Genomic DNA, 25,477 nt, shown 5'->3' on the forward strand with positions numbered 1-25,477 from the left:
CAACACTATCGGAAAGATTTTTTTTTCTAAGTTGGTAAATCTGTCATAACCATCCATGTGAAACTGCAAGTCATTCTATCAAGTAGTTTGTTAAATACAGCTGTCTGAAGCAAAAGTGTTGTCTGTATCCCTTGAAATGGATAAAATTGAGAATCGTGCGGTTATAAAATTCTTTGTAAAAGAAGGTTTAACACCAAAAGAAATTATTCGAAGTTCATAAAAGTTTATGGGCACTCTTCTCCATCATTTTCAACAATTAAGAAACGCCCTGCCGAATTTAAACATGGCCATACCAGCCTTGAAGATGATCCACATGAAGCACATCCAAACAGTGTAACAACACCAGAAATCATTGATCAAGTGCACGATATGGTATTGGATGACCGGTAAGTGAAAGTGCGTGAAATTTCTGAGACTATAGACATTTCAAAAGAACGTGTAGGATATACTTTGCATGAAGAATTGCATATGAAAAAGCTTTGCGCAAGATGGGTGCTATGCTTGCTCACAGCAGATCAAAAACGCACTCGCATGAAAATCTCTGAACAGTGCTTGGAGCATTTTAACAAGAATAAAACTGATTTTGTGTGTCGATTTATTACTATGGATGAGACTTGGATACAAGAGAATCCAAATAGCAATCAAAACAGTGGACAGAAGTTGGTGGATCAGCGCCAAAGAAGACCAAGTCAGTTCCATTAGCAGGAAAGGTCATGGCATGGGTGGTTTGGGATGCCAAAGGTATTTTGTTTATTAATTATCTTGAAAGGGGTAAAACAATAACCAAGGAATATTATTCCGATCTTTTAACCAGTCTAGATGAAAAAATTCATGAGAAAAGACCCAGTTTGCAGAAGAAAAAAATCATCTTTCATCAAGACAATGCACCTGCCCACAAAAGTGTTTTGGCAATGGGAAAATTAAGGGATCTCACTATGAGTTGTTGGAACATCCACCCTATTCCCCAGATTTAGCTTCATCTGACTTCTATCTCTTCCCAAAATTAAAACTCTTCCTCACTGGTCAGTGTGTTTTTTTTTTCGAAACAAGAGGTGATTGCAGCTGTAGAGGGATATTTTGCAGATCTTAGTGAGAAGTACTACAGGGATGGGATAATGGTGCTGGAGCATCACAGGAATAAATGTATTAGTCTTAAGGGAGATTATGTTGAAAAATAAAAATAATTTTGAAATTATAAATTTGTTTTTTCATTGTTAGACTGAGAACTTTCAGACCACTCTCGTATAGTTCCGAAAGTAGATTTTTTTACAGGTGCATTCCAGGAATTAAATCGTCACACTTCATATATATGATCATCATCAAATTCCTGACATGTGCCTTCAAAATGGTGTAAAGGATATTATGACAGTACTAAATGAAAAACTTATATCATTACTAACTTCCTATTAACAATTTTCCTCCGAATCAATCTGGTGTCTGCCATGTTCCAACATTATCAGATCTTATTTCATCATTATTTCATATTGTATCAATCCACCTATATTTTGGCCTTCCTCTGGGTTTTTTCCTGCCAACACAGCAGAAAACACTTGTTTTGCTAATCTTTCCTCTCCCATTCTGTTTAAGTGACCATACCACCTGAGATTAACTCTGCTAACAATGTTCAGTTCTTTCCTAATATTCTCATTTTTATTATGATATTGACATTGATGCCATCAGTTCACGCCCCTAATCTTTCTCACAACTCTCATATGAAAGGTCTCTAGTCTTTGATCAAGTGTTTTATTTCTAACCCAGCTTTCGAATCCATAAGTTAAAATTGATTTGAACTGTACAGTGCTAATTTAGCATTTTGACTAATTCCTTTCTTATCTACTCTATAATATAAAATGATAAGCTTTTTTTGTAACTTTTTTGTCACGTTTTTGTGTCAAGTTATTTGAAACGTTTTAAAACTCAGGGCTACCCTGAGTGTCGAGTCTTCAAAATTCAAGTCATCAGAATTCAAGGAGAACAGGCCTACCAGTCAGGAACTCCCGGGGGTTGGGCGGCATATCTGCCAGGGGGGCAGACTCCCTTTCGAGTCTTCAAAATTCGAGTCATCAGAATTCAAAGAGAACCGGCCTACCAGCCTGGAACTCGGAGGGTTGGGTGCCATATGCGCATGCGCCGGAAGGGGGGGGGGGGCAGAACCCCCTTTCGAGTCTTCAAAATTTGAGTAGAACTGGCCTACCAGTCCAGAACTCGGGGGAATTGGGCCATGGGGTGGAACTCCCCCTTTTGAGTTTTCAAAATTCGAGTCATCGGAATTCAAGGAGAACCAGCCTACCCGTCCGTAACTCGGGGGGGGGGGGGGGCCCTAGTTCCATATAAATTTTTTCAGTTGACTTCTTACCATACCAGCTTTGTTCATTCTGTTGTCTATTTCCATATTTAATTTACCATCTTCACTAAATATTGTGTCTAAGTAGTTGAAATGTTTTACTTGTTCTATAGATTCACCATTCAGGATATATCTTGAATGTTTTCACTCATTCAATGATTTCATTCAAAAAAGTTGAATGTTTTCAATGTTTCTGCCTATTTTCATTGTATTTTTATTGCTGATTCTCATACCAAATTTATTACAACAGTTTTCAATTTAGTCAGGGAATTTTTCAGACTTATACTGGATTTATTTAAAAGTATAACATCATCTGCATAAAGTAAAGAGTGAGATTAACATCTCCAATTTTGATATCAGGTTTAATACCACTTTCCTTCATAATATGATCCATATAGATAATGAATAACAGAGGGGATAATGTACATCCTTGTCTGACACCAGATTTAACATCAAACCATGTTCCTGTACTTCCTTCAATTCTAACTGCTGACTTGCAACTCAAATAAAGACTAAGTATTGCTTGATATAATTCCCCATTGACACCATAAATTTTTGCTTATTTATTTTAGTAAATACTTTTACGCACCGACTGAGAGTTCGCTTATGAAAAATACACCTCTCCGACATTTCAAGTTTCTTAGTACTGAATGAGAGTTTTGTTCTCTTAAGGTTTCTGCCTGGTCTCTGAGGAGAACCAACCAGTTCGAAACAGCTGTCAGGCCAGTGAAACCTTATCAAACCGGACTAATAGAAAGAGAATATATAGACGCTTGGGCAGTGCCTATGTTTTCTAAGTAGTCTGCACTAGGGCAACTCCCGTAAGCTCTCTGGTCAACTTATTTTTACGAAACTTTCATAGTTTCTACAGTCTGTGTTGAAATAATGTTGGATCTAATATCCACTTGATTTATATAATTTGGCATCGCCGAACAGAAGCCTTTTGGCTCTTTATTTTAGTAAACACTTAATGGATATCATGAAGCTGAGCATGTACAAATTAACAGGTGGAGTGAAGTGGATTCCTCAATGCATCCTGGGACTCTACATGTAGAAAATAATTTCAAATCTAGTTGAGAGACTAGGTGTTGGACATTATTCATAACTTACATTAACAGTATTACAACACGAAACAAAACTAAATTATTAAAGAATGTTTATTAATTAGCTTATATTTCACTGAATTTCAAACCAGTATCCTCAGAACAAAACATCACAGTTTACACACAACAATGAGTAAGTGAAACAAAGATCTAAAGATCTTCAGTCCATTACAATTTGAACTGCTTCACTTACTCAATGTCAGGTGTAAACTGTACCATGTTTTGCTCTGAGGATGCTGGTTGAAATCCAGCAGAATATAAGCCAGTTAATAAACATCCTTATTAGTTGTTTGGTGCTGTACTACCATTAAAATAAGTTACGAGTAATTTCAAATCATAATATGAAAACAGTTTTCAAGGACTAAAATATTGAAAGATTAACAGCAAGCATCATAATAAACCATAAAGAACAAGCATTTTTTTACTTAAAAATTGTAAACTTGATGAAAGAATTTCCACTTGGTTAAACTAAAAATTAAAGACACCAAGAAATGATATTCTTGGTTTAATTTTTTATCCAATTTATTAAAAAAAAAAAAATTGTAAACTATAGGTTCAGAAAATGTTCTAATTCCCCATTCCCTCCCGAAAGTCTAACTAGTTACCCTAAACCAAACCTAAGTACAACATACTTCATTATCAGGAAGAACAGAACAAGTAAACAAAACAGTAATCAATGCAGACATAACAAAAAAAAGTATATATTCAATTTCTTGCCCATTAAAGAAAAAGATAACTTACATTTAGATAAACATAAGGCTCATGCATTTCTACAGTGAAGTCTTCCTCCTCAGCACTGATATAACGGGCCAATAAATCAATAGGTTTGGCTAAGTGAAGAAATATATTTCATACTTTAGGTATTCAATCAAGTTATTAATATTTCCAAATGCAATGACAAGAAAGTAATATCTTCAAAACCAAAAATTCATGATTTAATTTTTGGAAAGCTAAAACTACATTAAAAGCAATAAATATTACTTTTGGTAATTACTTATTACATTATTTAACAGGTTATTACAACACAGATGTGCGTGCATGCATGCACGCACGTACACACACACCTGCAGAAAAAAATTATGGTGCTATTCCAGATGAAAACCTCAACAGCAGAAGAAAAAATGACTACAAGAGATCTAAAAGTGTTCAGTAAAACTTGGAGAATAGAGCAATGCAAGTAATAATGGTAAGTAATTTCTGGATTTGTGCTCAGGATGACTATTAATCACTATTCCAACATAAAGATATGCACAAATTCACATGGAAAGAAGACATGGGAAATAACATTTGCTGATATTGATATCCTCATGCTACTTCAGGACACAAGAGTACACAGGAGATATAGGAAAGACCACCATGTAGTTCTCAATATAATAAAAATGAACATCATGCTGAAAGGAAAAATATGTATGGAAGTTTTAAAAATAATTCGAGTTGAATGGCTTTTACAGGCAAACTGCAGAATCATATATGTACATATTATTATTATGTGAAACCTCCAGGGAGTCCAAAGACTCATCAAGGGTTGTTGCCACAGCATCAAATGACTGAAACCCTTCCAACTACTAACCGTGCTCAAACTTGCTTAACTTTTTGCATGAGCCATTAGTAGCTGAGGCTCTACCAATTGACCAACCTTTGCTGGCAAATTATTATTGTTGAAAGATTTTTCACTTGGTTATACTATAAATTAAAGATGCTAAGAAATTATATTCTTGTTTACTACTTTATCCAAGTGTAAGCAAGCAATGTTTGCAAGTGAAGTATCTTCATAACTGGGCCACTTGTATATAGAGGCTAATGACTCCATAGCATTGCCTTAGTGCTCCATAATGCAAAGCACACAACCTTATGAATAATATGTGCATAATTGCACATATTATCATCATCAAATTCCTGGCATGTACCCTCAAGGGGTGTATACACGACATGATAGTACTACATGAAAAACTTACATTATTACTAACTTTCTATCTACAATTTTCCTCCAAATCAATCTGTTATCAAAATTCCAACATTATCAGTTTTTTTTTGTTTTGTTTTTTTTTTTTAAGGCACTTTTTACTGTAGTATCAATCCACCTATATGTTGGTCTTCCTCTGAGTATTTTACCTGCCAACCTAGCAGAGAACACACCTGAGATAAGATCTGCTAACACATTTCTGGATGTAATATTGCACATATTATTGAATTAAAAATGAAAGAGTTTGAAAACAAGAAACTGCAGAATCACAGTTATAGACTATGAAGACTAAAATTATCTGATTAAGCTAGGGAGTCATGTGCAAGGATCATTTGAATGCAAAGCAAAATCTCAACTTATGGTGTACTCAAGAAGTTAAAGATGAAGTGCTGAAAAAGAAGAAAGCATATCAAAAGTTCCTAGCAAGTAAGTCATCATGTGCTCTGATAGTATACAGAGAAAAATGTAAGAAAGCAAAGCAACATGTAAAAGTAGCTAAAAAAAGTCATCAGAAAACATGAGTAAGAACAGAGAAGATAAATATCAGGAAGTGGCAAAACATTTTGGAGGTTATTAAAGTTCCGAAATAAAGGAAAGAGTACTGTAAAAAAAAAAGTGACATGAAAAACTGACACTTATCTTTTTTTTTTTTTTTATTGATCCCATGCATAAGAGGTTGAGGGACCTATAAGCACATCAGTGTCATGTGTGGGATGCAGATGAAGACTGAGAAGCTTATTGATTTTTTTAAGAATTGCCGGTTGTAGTTATTTGGGAACACTTCATGAAGAAGGCTGTTCCAGAGGACAAAAGTGGATAGAATAAAAGAGGAAGAATAGAAATAGGTTTGGTGTGTCTGCAGTTGCACTGAGCAGTTGCTGCTATTGTATTAACAGAAAGTGGAGGAATGATGATTGTTAATTCACTGGAGCAGTGACCATGGAAGTACCTGCAGAACAGACACAGCGCCTGAAACACTCAACCTGTGAGATACAGGTTGAAGTGAATCTGTAAGAGAGAGAGAGAAACTTATCATATATGAGACTAATTGCTTACCTCTGTACAGCATCAAGGATTTTAAGAGAGGTTTTAGGTGCACTATGCCGAACATGTGAGCAGTATTCTAAACATGGGTGGATTTGGGATTTATATCTAGTTAAGAGTTGGTTAGGTGTAAAATAGGTTCTTGAACAAAACAGAATGCCAATTTTCATGGATAATGAGGAGGCTATGTGATGTGATGTGTTCATGCCAGGAAAGACTGGAGGTAAAGGTTAATCCAAGCAAAGAGATCTGATCTTGTCTAGAGATCTGTTATTACTGAATTAAGGCTGGGATCTCTTTATGTGAGAAAGGACTGTGTTTTGGTAGCATTGAACATGACAATGTTGTCTTCTTCCCATTGAAGGATAGTATGTGGATTGTAGATATGGTAGCATGGGATGTCAGAGTACTGCATGGCTTGTCAAATGAGCATAGAGTATAAGTCCACAAAACTATGGACAGGATTAGTGTTTATTGCAAGTGGGTCATTTATGTACCCACTTGCAATAGAGAAAGAGAGTAGGTCAGAGGACTGAGCTTTGAGGAACTCCAGTATTGGTGGTGAAGCTCGAAGAGAAGGAGCCATCTACCATGATTCACTGTGAATGACCAGAGAGAAAACTAGCTACTCAATCAGAGGACAGCAGGGAGACCAACGGATGGAATTTGCTTAGTAGGCCTTGATGCCATACATGACTGAAAGCTTTGGAAATGTCAAGGGCGAAAGCATAAGTTCCTCTAAACCACGGGTGGCCAATCTTTTAGACATTGGTGGCTACTTACCTAGTGAAAATATCTCTGCGGGTGACTACAGATGCGATCAAAAATTGTGGAATATTTTCGAGATTTTTAAAAGTTTATAAGGCAATAAATATAACAAAAAAAAAGAAAATTTATTGTTCATAACTTTATTTAAAAAATAATAACAAAAAATACAAAAAACTAAATAAAATTATACAAACAAAATTGAATATTTTAATTTAATTGGACGATACCTGACATTGCATAGATGCAGCTAAGCGATCATATTCTGGATCGTACAAACTTAAAGAAATTCGTAAACATGATTCCAGATGTTGATCACTTAGCTGAGATCTATACTTTGTCTTAATAGCATTCATACATGAGAATGCCAATTCGCACAAATAAGTTGATCCAAAAAATGCGTTAAAATAAGCAGCGATTCTCCAAATATTTGGATATTTACTTTTGTGGATCAACTTCCAAAAACTATTATTTCAAGCAATTGATTTGAGGTGGATATCGCATTTCATATTTATAATTTCTTCTTCCAAATCTACTCTATTTGAGTCGAGAAATTAATTCAATTTTGAAGCTGTATTCTCAACATTAATATTTTCATTGAAGGGATATGATAAAAAAGTAGCGATATCATCGAGCTTACTGATTCCTACAACTCTTACTTCAAATTCGTTCATTAAAAGTCTTATGCTTTCAGCGTGTTTATTAAAGGTGACGTTTTGTATATACCTTGACTGGTCGGCCAAATTTTTAAAATGTTTCAATTCACACCACTTTAATTGTATTTCAAGCATGTTTAATTTTTCCTTGAATGATTTTAAGGAGCTTATCATATCAATGACTGTTTTATTTTTTCCTTGTAATTCTAAGTTTAGGTTATTTAGTTTTTCTGTAATGTCACAGAAAAAGGTGAGGTCAAGTAGCCATTCTTTATCATTTAATTCTGGATGTGAATCATCTCTGTATTTCAAAAACGAATTTATTTGTGGAAGAAGTTCTCTGAATCTTGCTAAAAATGTGGCACGGCTTAACCATCTTATGTCAGTATGACAATAATTCACTATGCTCACTCTCACATTCTTTTAGCAAAGCCCAAAAGTGATGATGCAGCAAGCTATTTGATCTTATTGAATTAACAATTTTGAAAGCAACATTCATAACATGATTGAATTTCAGTACTTTTGAACACAAGGCCTGCTGATGGATGATGAAATGATAGTCCACAAAACTTGGTATATCTTCATCGTTTTTATATAAGTGACGAAACCAATTATATTACCTACCATTGCAGGCATTCCGTCCGTAGTTATTGATACTAACTTATGAATTGGAAAACTTGTACGTACAATGTAATTCTTAAATAAATCACAGATATCTTGACCTCTTGTTTGTCCTTGAATTGGAATAATGGTTAATAATTCTTCTGTGGCCGACATATCCTCAAAAACCATTCGAATAAAAATACATAATTGTGCAGTACCAGCATAATCAGTAGATTTGTCAAACTGTAGTGGCAAAAAATTGCACTTGTTTATGTCTTCATGCAGAATCTCTTCAAGTTCCAGCTGGTTTCTTCTGCTCTACGCATGATTGTGTTTCGTGATAATGACATATTGTTAATAGCGGTTATTATTTCTGATTTATTCTTAAAATTTTAAAATAATATTTCACCAGCTTTGATGAAAGCTTCCTTCCATAATTCTCCATCTTGAAACGGCTTATTACGTTTAATTAAAGTTTCAGCAACTTTAAATGATGCAATTGTAGCAGCCTATGCGTCTGTATTGTACTTGACGAAAATATTTTGTTATGCCGTCAGTAGTGTCTTCATTTGATGTAGATTTGCTTTACTTAAGGCAGTGCCTTGTGGATAATCTTCTTCGTAGTTTTTATGAACAGTTCAATAGTGTCTTTCAACGTTTGCTTTTTTTGGTAAAGCCACATTCGCGTTGCAAATTACTGTATACATACGCATTTATCTTTCATCATAATAAAGAAAAAATCTTCTTCCCATTCTTTATGATAGTGATAAGTTTTTATTTTTTTCACACTTATTCTTGGCTCACTGAATGTTATCCTTAATTTTTTTTTTTTTTTTTTTTAACAATACTAATTGCATTCACTTGCTTAATTTAAAATAATACACACTAAAGATCGATAAACGGAAAACGATTTCATGGGATTACTCGGTACTAAAATACTGGATAATCGGGACACTTTGGCTACAAGAGTCTTGATCAAGAACAATACACAGATGCTGTCAACTGCCAGTGTACACGTCATCGAACGTGTTACCATTGGGCGCATTCAGAACGAAGCAAACGTTTCTGGGCGAAGCGAATCACGTGACTGCTGTAAAGCGATGGCTTCGTTGTTAACCGCTAAATTATAAACTTTACATCAGATTAGAAATAAATTAGTTTGACATGCTTGACAATTTTTTTATTAATTAATAATTTTGATTATTATTTATGTATTCATTTTCAATCTATTTATTCGTTTAATTTGCTACATTCGTTAAGAAACGAATAATTTGCTACATTCAGGTACCTTGCAGTCGATGTCTTGGCCACCCCTGCTCTAAACCTTTCACGTCCAGTGGTGAGTGATGTAAATTACGAGGTCAGCTGTAGATCTTGAATAGCAGAATCCGTACTGGTGGCTACCAATTAATTGGTGGATTTCTAAGTAGTGGAAGAGTTGGTTATTAACTTTTTCCATTATTTTGGAGAAGATAGAAGTGATGTCAATTGTCAGTAGTTTAATGGTAGATTACTACTGCCCTTTTTTTGGAAGAGGATGGATATGAGATTGCTTCCATGCATTGGGATAAGTATCAGATATGTATAATAAATTACAGAGATGATGCAGAACAGGTGTTAGTTCTCAATCTTTGAGAACAATTGGAAAGATGCCACTAGGAGGAAGAGTTTTTAGTATCTCAGTTATTTAGTAGTTTTCTGATGTATTTTTGTCAAAAACTATAGGAGGCACACAGTGCTTAGGATTTCAGTATGACAAGGGATGATTTCCCTTGGTCATCTGCAGGAGTTTGAGGAAAAGAATGATGCCAGGTGATCAGTTTTTATTTAGGTGACGTAAGTGCAGGAGAGCAGAAGTTGCGTCCAATTCACTTAGCAAGTGACCAGAAGACAGCTTCCATTGGGACAGGAGCAAAGTTTACTGTTGTTGGACTTTATGATATCAGATTTGGATCTGCTAATGAATGATTTGCATATCTTGCGTGCTTGGAACTAGAGTTCTTCATTCAGCTTCATGTAAGCTGAATTTTTATTCTTTGACTGCTCTGATACTTTGTTTGAATCAGGGCTTGGAAAGCAGATGAGGATTATGGATTGAATGAAGGATGAAGGCCTCCATACCAGTGAGAATAATTTCTGTGACCCATTTGTAGCAGGTGTTAGAGATAGGTGAGTGGAAACAATAGTCGAACCAAGGAAAGAAGACGTAGAAATTCCAGAGGTCATCCCAATTGCTCCTTTGTAGTGCCAGAGGATACAAGAGGTCAGGAGTGGTTGGAGGTGAGACAATTTGTGAGAGAAAATACTTGTACAAAATTGCAGTCTGAGTCGTCGAGAGGAGAGGTGACCTCTACAGTGTATCTGAAGGAGAACTGGTCAAAAAGAGATCCAAAGTATTTGTAAAGTGAAGAAGATTATCAGAAATTCAAGTGGGTGATGTAGAGCAGTGCTTCCCAAACTTCTGGATGTCAGGGCCCCCCCTCGAAAAAAAATCGTAATATGGACATATATTATTATAATATTTATTGTATTTATATTCAATACAAAACATATACATTGAATATTGCAAAAAGCAAATGCAAATATTACATTTTTAGCTTCTTACATACACATTTGACATGGCACATTATCTAATATTTTTATGTAGATAGATATATGTTATTGTACATTTGCAGTAAGAGCACATAAAACGTAAAAAAATTAGTAATAAAGAAAGAATTAAAAACATAAAAGAAGTTTAATAACAATTTAATGTGATGGATGTGTTTCAATACTGCTACACAAAAAGTCAATATCAGGTGAAATATTTGAAACTGCAATTCTTACATTTCTGTTTGGAAATGAAACTTATATGAATAAGCATATATTTACTAATATTCATTAATCGCCAAAAAACACAGGAAGCAAAATTTTTTAACCCACACCAATGTGTGATTTTTTCCATTAAAATATAAAAAATACTAAAAAAGAAATAATAAATAAAAAAAATTAAATACGTTTCTTTTAAGTGTAGAAAGTTTTTTAACTTGGGTATATTATTTATTCAAGATATCGAGTAATTTTATATAAACTTGGTTTTAATCCTATTTCCCAAGTAAGCAAATAGACAAGAAAGTCAAGTTTGCGCCTGCAAGTAGTGCAAGTCCAAGGCAACTCCTGGTAGTGCCAGTCGATGCAACTCGTGGTAAAGGTAGATAAAGCTCTGATCACTTTTCTTAGTATTTTCCCCTTAATGTAAAGCACATCTCCTTGCAGAGATGTATGATGCTAAACATTAAAGGCAATGGTCACTACCCATACCAGTTTCGACCTTTATTGAGGTCTCGTCAGTGGGAGCCAGACCTGAAAATGCTAAGGATGAAGTAATGCAGAGCTCATACGACGTATTTTACCAAAACAAGTTGCCACAAGGTGCTTTGACCTTATAAATATAAAATCTCAGTATGAGAGATAGATGTAGAAAGTTTATTTAACTTGGGTATATTATGTATTCAAGATACCAAGTAATTTTATATAAACTTGGTTTTAATCCTATTTTCCAAGTAAGCAAACAGACAAGAAAGTCAAGTTTGTGCCTGCAAGTAGTGCAAGTCCAAGGCAACTCTTGGTAGTGCCAGTCGAGGCAACTCGTGATTTTATATTTATAAGGTCAAAGCACCTTGTGGCAACTTGTTTTGGTAAAATACATGAGCTCTGCATTACTTCATCCTTAGCATTTTCAGGTCTGGCTCCCACTGACGAGACCTCAATAAAGGTCGAAACCATTATGGGTAGTGACCATTGCCTTTAATGTTTAGCATCATACATCTCCGCAAGGGGATGTGATTAATATATTAAGGGGAAAATACTAAGAAAAGTGATCAGAGCTTACTTGGGAAATAGGATTAAAACCAAGTTTATATAAAATTACTTGGTATCTTGAATATGTTTCTTTTAAGATTAAGATTAAAAAAAATCTACTTAGTCTTAAACATTTTTAATTTGTTTTCATTATTCCCCCCCCCCTCAACAAAACCTACGGCTCCCAAGGGGGCCGCGGCCCACAGTTTGGGAAGCGCTGATGTAGAGTCATGTGTAGAGATAAGTCATTACTTATAGCAAAGGCTTCTGCTTCTCATCCTGCTTCATTAGTGTTGTTGATATAGGGAAGCCAGTTGGAATTGTGCACAATGAAGTCACCACAGAAGATGAATTGCAGGTGGTTGAGTTTCATGGAAAGGAATGTGATGAGATCTGAGTGATAATCAGTGTGTAAATTTTGATGCAGTGAAATTTTATTAAACGTTTCCTACATCGTTTTACAGATGTCATAAATCATATGGAATGAACAAAATTGTACATTACTGTATTTTAAAGAATAAATGCTGATTGTAAACATGTAAAGGTAACAGATGTTTTACAGATGTCATAAATCATATGGAATGAACAAAATTGTACATTACTGTATTTTAAAGAATAAATGCTGATTGTAAACATGTAAAGGTAACTGACAAAAAGAATGACATAGAATTGTTCATAAGTATAAAATAATATAAAGGTTCAAATTGTACATTACGCTGATTTAATATTAAGTTCTAATGTAAAATAATAAGAGTAACAGAATGTTAAAAGTATTCCTGCCTTAAGTTAAGAGGATTAGACAAGATTATGTTGACGACTTGAAAGTGAACAAAGGTATTGAAGGTCATTCAGATGTGGAGATTTTGCTGCCAAAACTGAAGTTCTGGATCTGGAAACTGTAGTTCTGGATCTACTGTAGGTGCCGTTTATCTGGTCGCACGTGCGAACAGATAAACGGCACCTACAGTAGATCCAGAACTGCAGGAGAGTTATGCTACAAATGCCATAACTCACCTGCAGTTTGACGACTGCCAAAAACTGTTCAGTGAAGGCTAGTATATAGGACAGAGGAAATCAGGCAGCAGGACCACCACAAATCTTCAAAGCTAGTAGGACTGTATGTTTCTGCGAATTTGTGAGTACATTCTATTGTATTAATGCTGAGGTAGTGATTAAGAATTGTATGTCCACTAAACGTAGTTTTGTTAAAATAATTGTATAAGTCACTATAAGAAATAACTGAGGCTGAGAATTAACTAATATATATATATTGAGAAGAATGTTAGCCAACGATACAGATTTTAACAGCCAGTAATTGTCTAGATTTTGTAGAGCAAGTTATTTAAGCATTGTGAACAGCTGGTCTATTTTGTGAGGTTATGAATTGAACTTAAAATAGGCATCAGAGAGAAATTGAGAAATTGTTCAATGGTATAATAGATTGTATAGTGCTTAAGGTAAAATAAACATGTTTTGTTTGTTTAAAACTATCGCCTGATCTTTGACCAATACACTGTCTCACAAAAATAACCGAACCTGTGTGCATAAATTAGAGAAATTGCCACGACCAACTATTTAAGGTTGTTTTCCTGCCAACCTGGCAGAGAACACTTGTTATGCTAATCTTTAGTTAGCATAACAAGTGTTATGCTAACTAAAGATTAGTTAGCCAATTCTGTTTAAGTGACCATACCACCTGAGATTAGCTCTGCAAACGCATTCATGGATGCAGACAATGTCAAGTTCTTTTCTAATATCCTCGTTTTTAATATGATATTGCCATTGATGCCATCTGTTCACGCCTCTAATCTTTCTCAGAATTCTCATATCTGCGGTCTATAGTCTTTGGTCATGTGTTTTACTTCTGACCCAGCTATCAGACCGATAAGTTAAAACTGGTTTGAACACTGTCTTGTATACAGCCAATTTAGTGTTCCGACTAATTTATATCTTATTCCATATAAATTTATTCAATTGACTTCCTACCATACCAGCTTTGTTGATTCAGTTGTCTATTTCCATATTTAATTTACCATCTTCAGTGAAAATCGTGCCTAAGTAGCTGAAATGTTTTACTTGTTCAACAGGTTCCACGTTCACAACACAGTTGACATTTTCAACGATTTTACCTATTTTCATTGTCTTTGTCTTTTTAATACAGACCTTCATACCATATCTATTACAACATTTATTCAATTTAGTCAGCGAATCTTGCAAACATGTAGTGGATTTATTTAGAATATAACATCGTCCACATAAAGCAAAGAGCTGACATTAACATCTCCAATTCTGATATCATGTTTAATACCACTTTCCTTCATAATGCGATCCATATAGATAATGAATAACAGAGGGGATAATTTACATTCTTGTCTCACACCAGATTTAACATTAAACCATCTTCCTGTACTTCCTTCAATTCTAACTGCTGACTTACAATTCAAGGTGCCAAGAGAGAATAGCATCTCTCTTGGCACCTTGTCATATGCCTTTTCCAGATCGACAAAACTTAAATACAGATCTTTGTTATATTCCTATGCTTTCTCAACTATTTATCGTAAAGTGAAGATCTGATCCTGACAGCCTCTATTTGGCCTGAATCCAGCTTGTTCTTCACCAGGCTTTTCTTCCACAATTCTTCTCAACCGTTTCTCAAGTATACTTGCATAGATCTTGCCAGGAACACTCAGTAGGGAAATACCTCTGTAATTCTCACAGTCAGTTTTATTTCCCTTTTTATATATGGGTACTATTAGAGCTCTACTCCAATCATTAAGAATTCGTCCCTCTATCCAGGCTTTCTGAACTATGCAGTGCAGCCACTATAAGACTTTATAACATCATACTTCAGCATTTCTAGTCGAATATCATCTGTCTTTCCACATTTCAAGCCTTTGATGGCTTTTTTTACTTCAAGTATGGATATGTATTCCTGACTGTATGCCTGCTGAGTGTCTTTTACCACTGTGCTATCACTGCTTGTTTCATTTTGCAATTTTTCGAAGTAATTACTCCATACTTCAAGGATATATTTTTCTCCAGTTTTCATGTCACCTTCATCATCTCTAACTCCTTTTAGCACTCTTTCTTCCATTTCTAAGCTTCTTCAACAAACTCCAGAATATCTTACCACTTCTTGATATTTATAATCTGTGTTCTTGCCAAAGTGTTCTGATGATTTTTGTTTAGCTAGTTTTACACAGTGTTTCACTTTCTTACATCTGTCTCTGTATTCTCTAAGAGCAAAAGCTGACTCTTGCCAGGAACTTTTGACATGCTTTCTTCTTTTCCTTCACTGCCTCTTTAACTTCTTGTGTCCACCATGGAGTTCTGATTTTTCTATCCTTGCAGACAACCTCACCACATGCCTCTCTGGCTGAATCAATCAGGGTTTTCTTTAAAGCTTGCCACTGAATCTCCAAGGGTTGGTTCTCAAACTCTATCATTCTTTCTTCAATAATCTTTGTGTATTTTAGTCTACAGTTTACATCTGAGAGCTGCTCAACTGTTATTCGCTTTAAAACTTTCTTGCATGTTATTCTTTTCAATATGAAATTCAATTTTATCCTGCTCAAGACTAAATAGTGATCACTTCCAATTTCAAATCCTCTGTGCACTCTGGTGTCCTGCACCAGAGAGAAAACATCATTATCAACAATAACATAGTCAATGAGCCTTTTCTTATTTCTTGCCTCTTCTCTCCATGTGAATTTGTGCACATTTTTATGTTGGAACATGGTTTTAGTAATAACCAGTCCATGTCCTGAGTAGAAATCCAATAGATATTTGTCATTATTATTAGCTTTGCTATTTTCTCCAAATTTTTCCAAAATATTTTTGTATGTCTGACAATCATTTCCTACTCTGCTATTTAGATGCCCAACAAGGACCAACTTTTCCTTTTTCATTGTGTCAGTTGCTTTCTCTAAAGCATCAAAAAAATCCTCCACCTCTACATTAGTAGAACCTTCTGTGGGACCATAGGCACAAATAAGTCTCATTGTCCAATTCCCCATTCTGATATTTGCCCACATCACTCTGCTTGAGACTGCCTGAAAAACATTCAAGAAGATTAGCCGTGTATTTAGTGTTGAATACTATGGCTACTCCTTCTTTTCCTTGATTGTCATTGCCTGAATATAACATTTTGTATTTATTGCTCAAAAAGTTCTCACCAGTTTTTGTCTTTTTTGTTTCGGTCACCCCTATTATGTCGATCTGGTACTTATCTAATTCCTCAGCTAGCTCCATTTCTTTGCCATCCAGGCTAGTATTCAGTTGATAGTACCGATCTTTATCTCTGGTGTGTTGAGTTGGGGTGTGTTTTCAGATTTGTTCCAGTAGCTGACTTTTCGCTGTTCGCCCTGGTTCCCTGGCGAAAACAACGGGGGCCTTGTTTAACCGGGCGATGCCCCAGCCGGCATGAAATTTTGTCATGTTGTTCCATCATTTTGTATATTGGTTTAAGCCAATAAGAATACAATTTGCTCGGCTAAATCCCAAATTGTCAGCCCATCCTGGTTCGTTCAGTATCCAGGTAGATACCCAACAGAGTGCACCACGAGAAGGTGAGGATTGGGCATTAATTAGGTCAGAAGCCCTGGTCAGTTCTCCACATTCCTTTACAGCCTATGTGGAGGTCTCCTCTCAGTTATACAGCTTTGACCCTTAAGTACCCCCAGACCTACCTGGTATATACTAAGTCCCTTGGAGCTGAAAGCTGTCCTACTTTGGCCAAAGAGGCAGGACAGCTAATATCAGAATTTCAAAACACAAGGACTACATCCGGTTTCACCAATACAGCCACTCTGGTCTTCCAGACCATGCGCTGGATACCCGTCATAGAATACGGTGGAAGAAAGCCACGAAAACATCTCCACTATATCGTTCCGATATAGTGGGGATGAGCAGTGAGAGAAGATACTCTTCGACGTGACATCCAAACAGAGAGAAACCAGTCTTCATGCTGTAACGTGGCCTCAACAGTGCCCCCCACCACCACCACATACCACTACTTGGACTCCCTCTCCAGGCACAACCTGACAGGGCATGTGGAAGTGGGATTATGCACCAATTGATCGGGAAGCCTCCGGACTTGTTACTGACAGGTTCAGGTCTGTACCCTAACTGGCAGCCAGCCTGCAGCACCACCATTTTAACTGATGTACCCTCAAAATGGTGGTTGTGATGGGTCTCTAAGAATGTTTGTCATGGCCTTGAAGGGTAACGGACATATCCTACATGTTTGGAGTAATTACTTTAAAATATGACTAAATGAAACAAGAACAGATAGAACAGTGGTAGAAAATATTCAGCAAGGAGATAATCTGTATACAGTATATAATAATACTTCTGATTATTTTATGATTATGGCTATTTGTGATTATTTTAGATGCACTCAGTGAAGGAGTAGCCAAATATACACCATGGAATATATTATTTGCAAATGACTTTGCTATCACAGGTGAAACTGTAGAAGAGGCCCAAAAGAGTTTTATAGAGTGGCAAAATCCCTTGGAGGATGCAGGTCTAAAGATAAATACTAAGAAAACTGAAGTAATGATTAGTGAGAAGGAAGAACATGAAGAAATTAGTATAAAGGATAGAGAAGGTGGTACCTTGAAAGAAGTTGACCATTTGAGGTACCTGGGATCGACTAGAGAGGGAGGGGGGAAGGCACATGTAACTTGGTAGTCAGAGAAAGAATTAGGGTAGGTTGGACTAAATGGAAGATGTCAGGAGTGATATGCAACAAAAATGCACCAAAAAAAGTAAAAACAAGTATATATAAATAAGCCATTACACCAACCTTGTTGTACAGAGCAAAGACATGGGCAACAAAGAGAACTCAGGAGAACTCAATTGGAAAGAGCATAGGAGAAACAAAGATATAAGGAAGAAGATGGGAGTTAGAAAAATTAGCGACAAAGTTAGAAAAAGTAGACTGAGGTGGGCCAGCCATGTAAGGAGAAGATCGGTACACCATCCAATTCAGAGAGTCACAACAATGGAAGTGAAGGGTGAGAGAAGAAAAGGAAGACCGAGGAAAAGATGGTGGGAAAACATCAAAAGGGGTATGGAAGAAGTTGGAGTGGAAAGTAGGGATGCTCACGATAGAAGTGGAAGAAAATTATCTGAGCAGCAGACCCCAGGACTGTCTGGAACTAAAATACTAAAAAGAAGAAGTTATGAATTCATTAATTTGTAGTGCACCTTCACAGAGAAACTGCACATATCGTGTGTGTAGTTTTCTCTATGAAGGTGTACTACATATATATATATATATATATATATATATGTATGTAGTACACCTAAAATATACACACACACACACACACACACACACACACACACACACACACAGTTGTTTAAATCAACCATTAATAAAGTTCTTTCTTCAAAATCTTTAGCCTAGTGCTTACAACACTGCAGTTCATTTTGGTATGATATTTGATATAAAGGAAATTCTCTCCTGCAATTTCATATATAGACTGCAGTAAGGCAATGCCATCACAAGTACATCAAGGCAATGCCGAAACTGGGAATGTAACTAGAACACAAATGAAGCAGAACCATAGAGTTCACTTCAGATATAACTTAATATTAGTTGAACTCAAAAACTTATTAACCTAATGATGAAAACACTTACCTCTGCCATCCTGAATTCTAATTTTTGATCTCAACTTAGCTTGCTGCAAGTGAAACTGAAATAAATAAAATAAGATGTTATTGCAAAAAAAAAAAAAAAAAAAAATTATATCATTACTATTATTACAAGCTGAACTTCATCACCCAGTGTGAGACCACCACTCCACTTATTGAAGGCCTAAAATGGCTTGAAGGTTTTTTTACTTTTTATTTTTTATTTTATTGTTTGGTCTCTAGAGCAGGGTTTCTGGACTATGTAAAAAAATAAAATAAAAATAATAAACAGGAAAAATAAATAAACCATAGCCCATCCACAGTACAAATGTACTATAGGTTTACAAAAAATCTGTTGTGGCTGGCACCACATAAAGAAACCATCTAGGGCAGTCATATATCACAACACCTCATACCTCTCTTGAATTCATTCACACTATCTGCACACACAACCTTCAAAGGCAAGCCATTCCAATCATACACTGCTCTATGAGAAAATACCTAGCTCTTACTCCTTCCTTGAGTGCGTTTATTCTCAACTTCCATAAATGCACCTTGGAAACCAGATCAGTGCAGTTAGGTCAAATGAGTTTTATCAAAGCCTGATAAAAAAGGCAAAATGACTTTCTTATATATCAATGTTCATTTCAGCATTGCAATTATCCTCTGAGTTGTATTCGCAATCTTTGCCTCATGCCACATAAACTTCATGTGCAATCAATGTAAATATATGTCGATCACACATGAACCCAGAATCCCATCGATGTATATTTACATCACTAAATTAAAAATTCTGAAAATAATAATATATGCATGTAATTCATTATCAGACTGTACTGTAGTTAAATTTGAACCTTCAGCTTCATTATCCATGAGGATGGTTGATTTTATCAATAAAAAAAAAAGGATATTTATATTAGCATATCATAACACCTGTCCATCGGCTGTGTCATGTATAAAACAGTCCATATTTCATTATTTTACTACATATTTCTAGTAATTTTTGTGTGCTAATCATCTGCATCCTCAACATTCATATTGCAATTTTTATTTGCTATAACAGTATTGTGCTTATATATTGGACAACCCTGGTTGCAGATACTAAAAGGTAACTGAATATTACCCAAAATGTATGTATAATGTTGTGTAACATGCCCAGCATTTTAAAAACTGAATGGCCTAATTCAATAATTTATCAATCGACTTTTGTGGCCAATAGTGGATAATTATAGTGATGCACATCCCTATGTAAAATGATATTTTCATCATAATAATAACACACACAACTTTTATTTATAATTTTCATTATTTATGTAACATCTAAGCAAATTTTGACTACAGGTGTACAGGATACGATAGTACTACATGAAAAATTTACATCATTACTAACTTCCTATCTACAATTTTCTTCCAAATCAGTCTGTTACTTGTCAAGACTCCAACATTATCAGATATTATATTTCTATCATCTAAGGCACTTTTGTACTGTATCAATCCACTTATATCTTGGTCTTCCTCTGGGTCGTTTTCCTGCCAACCTGGCAGAGAACAGTTGTTTTGCTAATCTTTCCTCTCCCATTCTATTTAAGTGACCATACCACCTGAGATTAGCTCTGCTAACGCATTCCTGGTTGCTGACAATGTCAAGTTCTTTCCTAATATCCTCGTTTTTAATATGGTATTGCCATTGATGTCATCTGTTCACTCCTCTAATCTTTCTCAGGACTCTCATATCTGCGGTCTATAGTCTTTGGTCAAGTGTTTTACTTCTGACCCAGCTCGCAGATCCATAAGTTAAAACTGGTTTGAACACTATCTTGTATACAGCTAATTTAGTGTTCTGACTAATTTCTCTCTAATTCTATATGAATTTATTCAATTGACTTCCTACCATAACAGCTTTGTTGATTCTGTTGTCTATTTCCATATTTAATTTACCATCTTCAGTGAAAATCGTGCCTAAGTAGCTGAAATGTTTTACTTTTTCCACAGGTTCCCCATTCTAAACACAGTAAAATTCATCACAGGTTCCCCATTCAAAATATGTAAAATCAACGATTTTACCTATTTTCATTGTCTTTGTCTTTTTATTGCTCAGCTTCATACCATATCTATTACAACAGTTATTCAATTTAGTCAGCGAATCTTGCAAACTTGTAGCAGATTTATTTAGAAGTATAACATCGTCCTTATAAAGCAAAGGGCTGACATTAATCTCCAATTCTGATATCATGTTTAATACCACTTTCCTTCATAATGTGATCCATATAGATAATGAATAACAGAGGGGATAATGTACATCCTTGTCTCACACCAGATTTAACATTAAACCATCTTCCTGTACTCATTCAATTCTAACTGCTGACTTGCAACTTAAATAAAGACTAAGTATTGCTTGATATAATGTCACATTGACACCATATAACCGTAGTATATTGAATAGCTTCTCTCTTGGCACTTTGTCGTATGCCTTTTCCAGATTGACAAAACTTAAATACAGATCTTTGTTATATTCCCATGCTTTCTCAACTAATTGCCGTAAAGTGGAGATATGATCCTGACAGCCTCTATTTGGCCTGAATCCAGCTTGTTCTTCACCAAGCTTTTCTTCCACAATTCTTCTCAACCGTTTCTCAAGTATACTGGCATAAATCTTGCCCGGAACACTTATTAGGGAAATACTCTAATTCTCACATTCAGTTTTATTTCCCTTTTTATATATGGGTACTATTAGAGCTCTACTCCAATCATCAGGAATTCGTCTCTCTGTCCAGGCCTTCTGAACTATGCAGTGCAGCCACTGTAAGACTTTTATACCACCATACTTCAGCACTTCTGGTCGAATATCATCTACTCCTGCTGCCTTTCCACATTTCAAGCCTTTGATGGCTTTTTCTACTTCAAGTATGGATATGTATTCCTGACTGTATGTAAGTTAAAACTAATAAAACATTAACTTTTTATTTTTTTCAAAAACCTTGATTTCTTGCAACCCGTTTCTGGAGCCCATACCACATTGCATAATTAAAATTTCTGTTCCAATTAATTGTCAAAGATGCTAACTAAAAGACAAAAAATTATTATTTTGGATATTCCATAGAAATACAGCACAGCAATTTTTTAAATAGAGCTAAAAATGGTCAGGCCACAGGGTTCTTTAAGTCCCAGTAGGTCTAGGACTCAAAGTGTTAAAGAGTTCAAATATTTTGACTAGAGATGTTAACTGTTTTTTTGCTTGCTTTCTACCATTTTAGTTTATTTGTGTTATTCCCTGATGAAGTGAAACAAAGCATTTCACAAAACTAGTCAAAATAAAAATAGTTTCTATTTGACATCTTTGTTTGTGGTTAAATACTGGATAAAATATTTCTAGAACAAGAAACACTGCATAAGCCTATACAGGCATCTGCATTTCAACTATAAAAATTTAAAATAAGAAGAAAAGAATGTTTTAAAAGCAGTAGGTAAAATGTTCTTTACAGATTTATTTCAAAAAGGGATATAAATTAAAAATGGTTTCCATTTTATCTTCAATAATTTATGGCAATCTAACAACTAATTCAGAAATTGTCATCACATTAAAAGGTAGTAGTCAATTTTTATTGTTTAGTGCAAGACCAGACAATGAAAATTTAATATCACTTTTAATTAATGAAAAATTGAGTTAAGCACAAAACAATCAAAATTTTTCTCGCTTAACAAAAGAATGTGAAAAACTTACACTATCTTCCTGTTTTTCCCACTCTCTAAACTGAGCAGCTTCCTTATCTCTCTGCATTCGGGTCTGTAAGAAAATGGTATTAAATTATATGCCCAATTTAAGTAATCAGATTTTTTTTTTTAATCAGTTAAATCAGCTAACTTCTTTTATTCCCTTATAGGAAGCAGAAAGCCGTTTTTTTCCCTATCTGTGTTCCCTATCCATAGATAGCCAATGAGACAGCTGGCCCAAGACTATCACTAATTTTAAGCGAAGTCTTAAGTTTTAAGACTTTGCTTTTGTGACTATTTCTTCAAATTTTTTAAATATGAAGAAATTTTAAGATTTTTTGTTCAAATTTCTTAAATTTGAACAAAACAAATTTAAGAAATATCAATCCTTAAAATTTACTCTTTAAGGATTGATAACATCATAAAATGCAATAGACTGCAACTGGTCAAATGGTTGCACTGGGAATGTAAGGAAGTATATATGAATGCATCAAGCCATGTGTTTAGAATGAAGTGGTAGAAAAATTTAATGAATTAAACTAAACTTAAATGAACTGAGTGAATTAAAATAAAACCAATTACTGAATTAAACAACTGTTTAATGAAACAGTTTAATTCATTCCCTGTGCTGTTGTAATTCCATTAAATGTCCAACATGAATGTACCATTCATCACAATATCTCAAATGACAATAATACTACTGTGGGAACAATACTAACAAAAAACATGCTTATCTGACAAACAACAGATTTAGCTAAGGTGAAAAAACAAACATCAGCAATAGAAAGGAAATAGGTTTGAGGTTTTCCTGTCAAAAGGACAACTAAAGCCATATGGCATCCTGGCAAAAGATTACAGCAATACAAATAACAAATATTATCAAAACATGTTATTAAAAAATATCAAATTTAGGATCATACACTACAATACAAATTAAATCTTTGAAAAACATTAAAATCAAATGAGTGAATTAAAATGAAACTGAATTAAAACCTTGAATACATATTACAAATTATACTGGATGAAACAGAAGCAGCAATTAATTCTTTGAAGGTGGGAAAACTGCCAAGTATAAATGGAATAACTTCAGAACTACTGAAAGCAAGGGGGGGGGATTATCATAGATGCTCTGATCCAAATTTGTCAAGATGTATGGAAGAATGAATCATAGCCTAATGTTTCGTATACCTCTGCTCTAATTACTATATCCTAAAAAACGAAAGAGTACAAAATATAGCAATTATTGAAACTATCAATCTAATCAGTCATCCACGCAATTTTTTTTTAAATCTTACTCTCCAGGAATTGAGAGGAAAGAAAGAAAGAATAGAAAGTATATCTTCAAAGCACCAAGTAGGATTCCATAAAAGCAGGAATACAATAGATAAAACTGTTCAAATTAAACATATTTGGTCATTTGAAAGTTAAACATAAAAAACTTATTGTTTAATACTGACCATACACAAATATTTTAACATTCTTTGCCTACCAGTTTTGCTAGCAAACTGTCTAGCTTTTTCAAGGCGTTGACGGAAAAGTATAAAAAATACCAGTAAATGCAAATTGAAAGGAACATAAAAACGTTGTAAACACTCTAGTAGCTAAGGTTGCACGTTAGCGTGACAGAGACTGAGTGGACTTATTGTTCTTAATCATTATCACGCATGCGTGTTTGTTGTAAATGCATAATGTGATTACTAGCTAGCTTTAGTTCAGATGGATTTAGAGAGAGGATGAGGTTTTTCCATGAACTGTTAAGAATAGTACCCTGGTTTCTGTTGAGGTTTCCACCAGTTTTTAAAACTACTGTGGCTTCCTTGAAACCACAGGAGCAAGGAATGTAATATACTCCTGGATATTTGTAGAATGGCACCTTGTCTTTTGGTGATCCTAAAAAATGTTTGATGCTAGTGGTTGGTTTGAAGATCACTCTGATGTTGTGGGCTTTTAGTATTCTGGCTATTTGATAAGAAATTGACTTGATGAAGGGAATCACAACAGTAGAAATGTGCTGGAGTTTGGTTCTTCTTGTCTGGGGGTTCCTTGAAACCACAGGAGCAAGGAATGTAATATACTACTGGATATTTGTAGAATGGCACCTTGTCTTTTGGTGATCCTTAAAAATGTTTGATGCTAGTGGTTGGTTTGAAGATCACTCTGATGTTGTGGGCTTTTAGTATTCTGGCTATGTGATAAGGAATTGACTTGATGAAGGGAATCACTACAGTAGAAATGTGTTGGAGTTTGGTTTTTTCTTGTCTGGGGTTGTCACCGTATAGATATTTTTGGATGATGTTCGGAGGGTATCCATTTTATGATGATGTTTTGGCAATTAGTGAGATTTCAGTCTGTGTATCCTCCTCTTCTGATATAAACTTACATGCTCTAGTTTTCAACATATGGATAATGCTTAGTTTGTGCGTCTTGTGATGGTTAGAAGTATAATGAAGGTATCGTCCAGTGTCTGTCGGCTTTCTGTAAATAGATAAATTGACACTATTTGATTGTCTTTTTATCAAGATATCTAGAAAATGCAGATGGTTGTTGTTTTCAACTTCCAGAGTGAATTTTATCTTGTTATGTATGGAGTTGATTTTATTCACAAACGATTTTAGGTTTTCTAAGCTATCTTGCCATATAATGAAAATATCGTCAACATATCTCCACCATATAGATGGTCTAGGGGAGATTGTTGAGAGAATTTCTTTTTCAAGTTTTTCCATGAAAAGGTCTGCACAAAATGGTGACAGCAGACTTCATTGCTAGGCCTTCTAATTGTTGGTATATGGTGTTATTATCCTTGAAG

General features: G+C 34.9%; 1 protein-coding gene across 1 annotated transcript in view; it reads right to left on the bottom strand.

Moving 5' to 3' along the window:
• Positions 1 to 25,477, bottom strand: part of cactin (cactin, spliceosome C complex subunit) — a 207,379-nt gene that overhangs the window by 92,722 nt on the left and 89,180 nt on the right. Inside the window, exons 8-10 of the mRNA XM_090402413.1 lie at positions 22,682 to 22,744; positions 18,968 to 19,022; positions 4,189 to 4,277 (exon numbers count right to left, since the gene is read on the bottom strand). Coding sequence (XP_090258539.1) covers positions 4,189 to 4,277; positions 18,968 to 19,022; positions 22,682 to 22,744 — 207 coding nt within the window. The remainder of the gene's footprint in view (positions 1 to 4,188; positions 4,278 to 18,967; positions 19,023 to 22,681; positions 22,745 to 25,477) is intronic.

The sequence above is a fragment of the Typopeltis vanoorti genome, chromosome 13 (genome assembly GCF_054136105.1).
Source record: "Typopeltis vanoorti isolate ZY-2024b chromosome 13, IOZ_Tvanoo_1.0, whole genome shotgun sequence".
In the NCBI taxonomy this organism is placed as follows: Eukaryota; Metazoa; Arthropoda; class Arachnida; order Uropygi; family Thelyphonidae; genus Typopeltis; species Typopeltis vanoorti.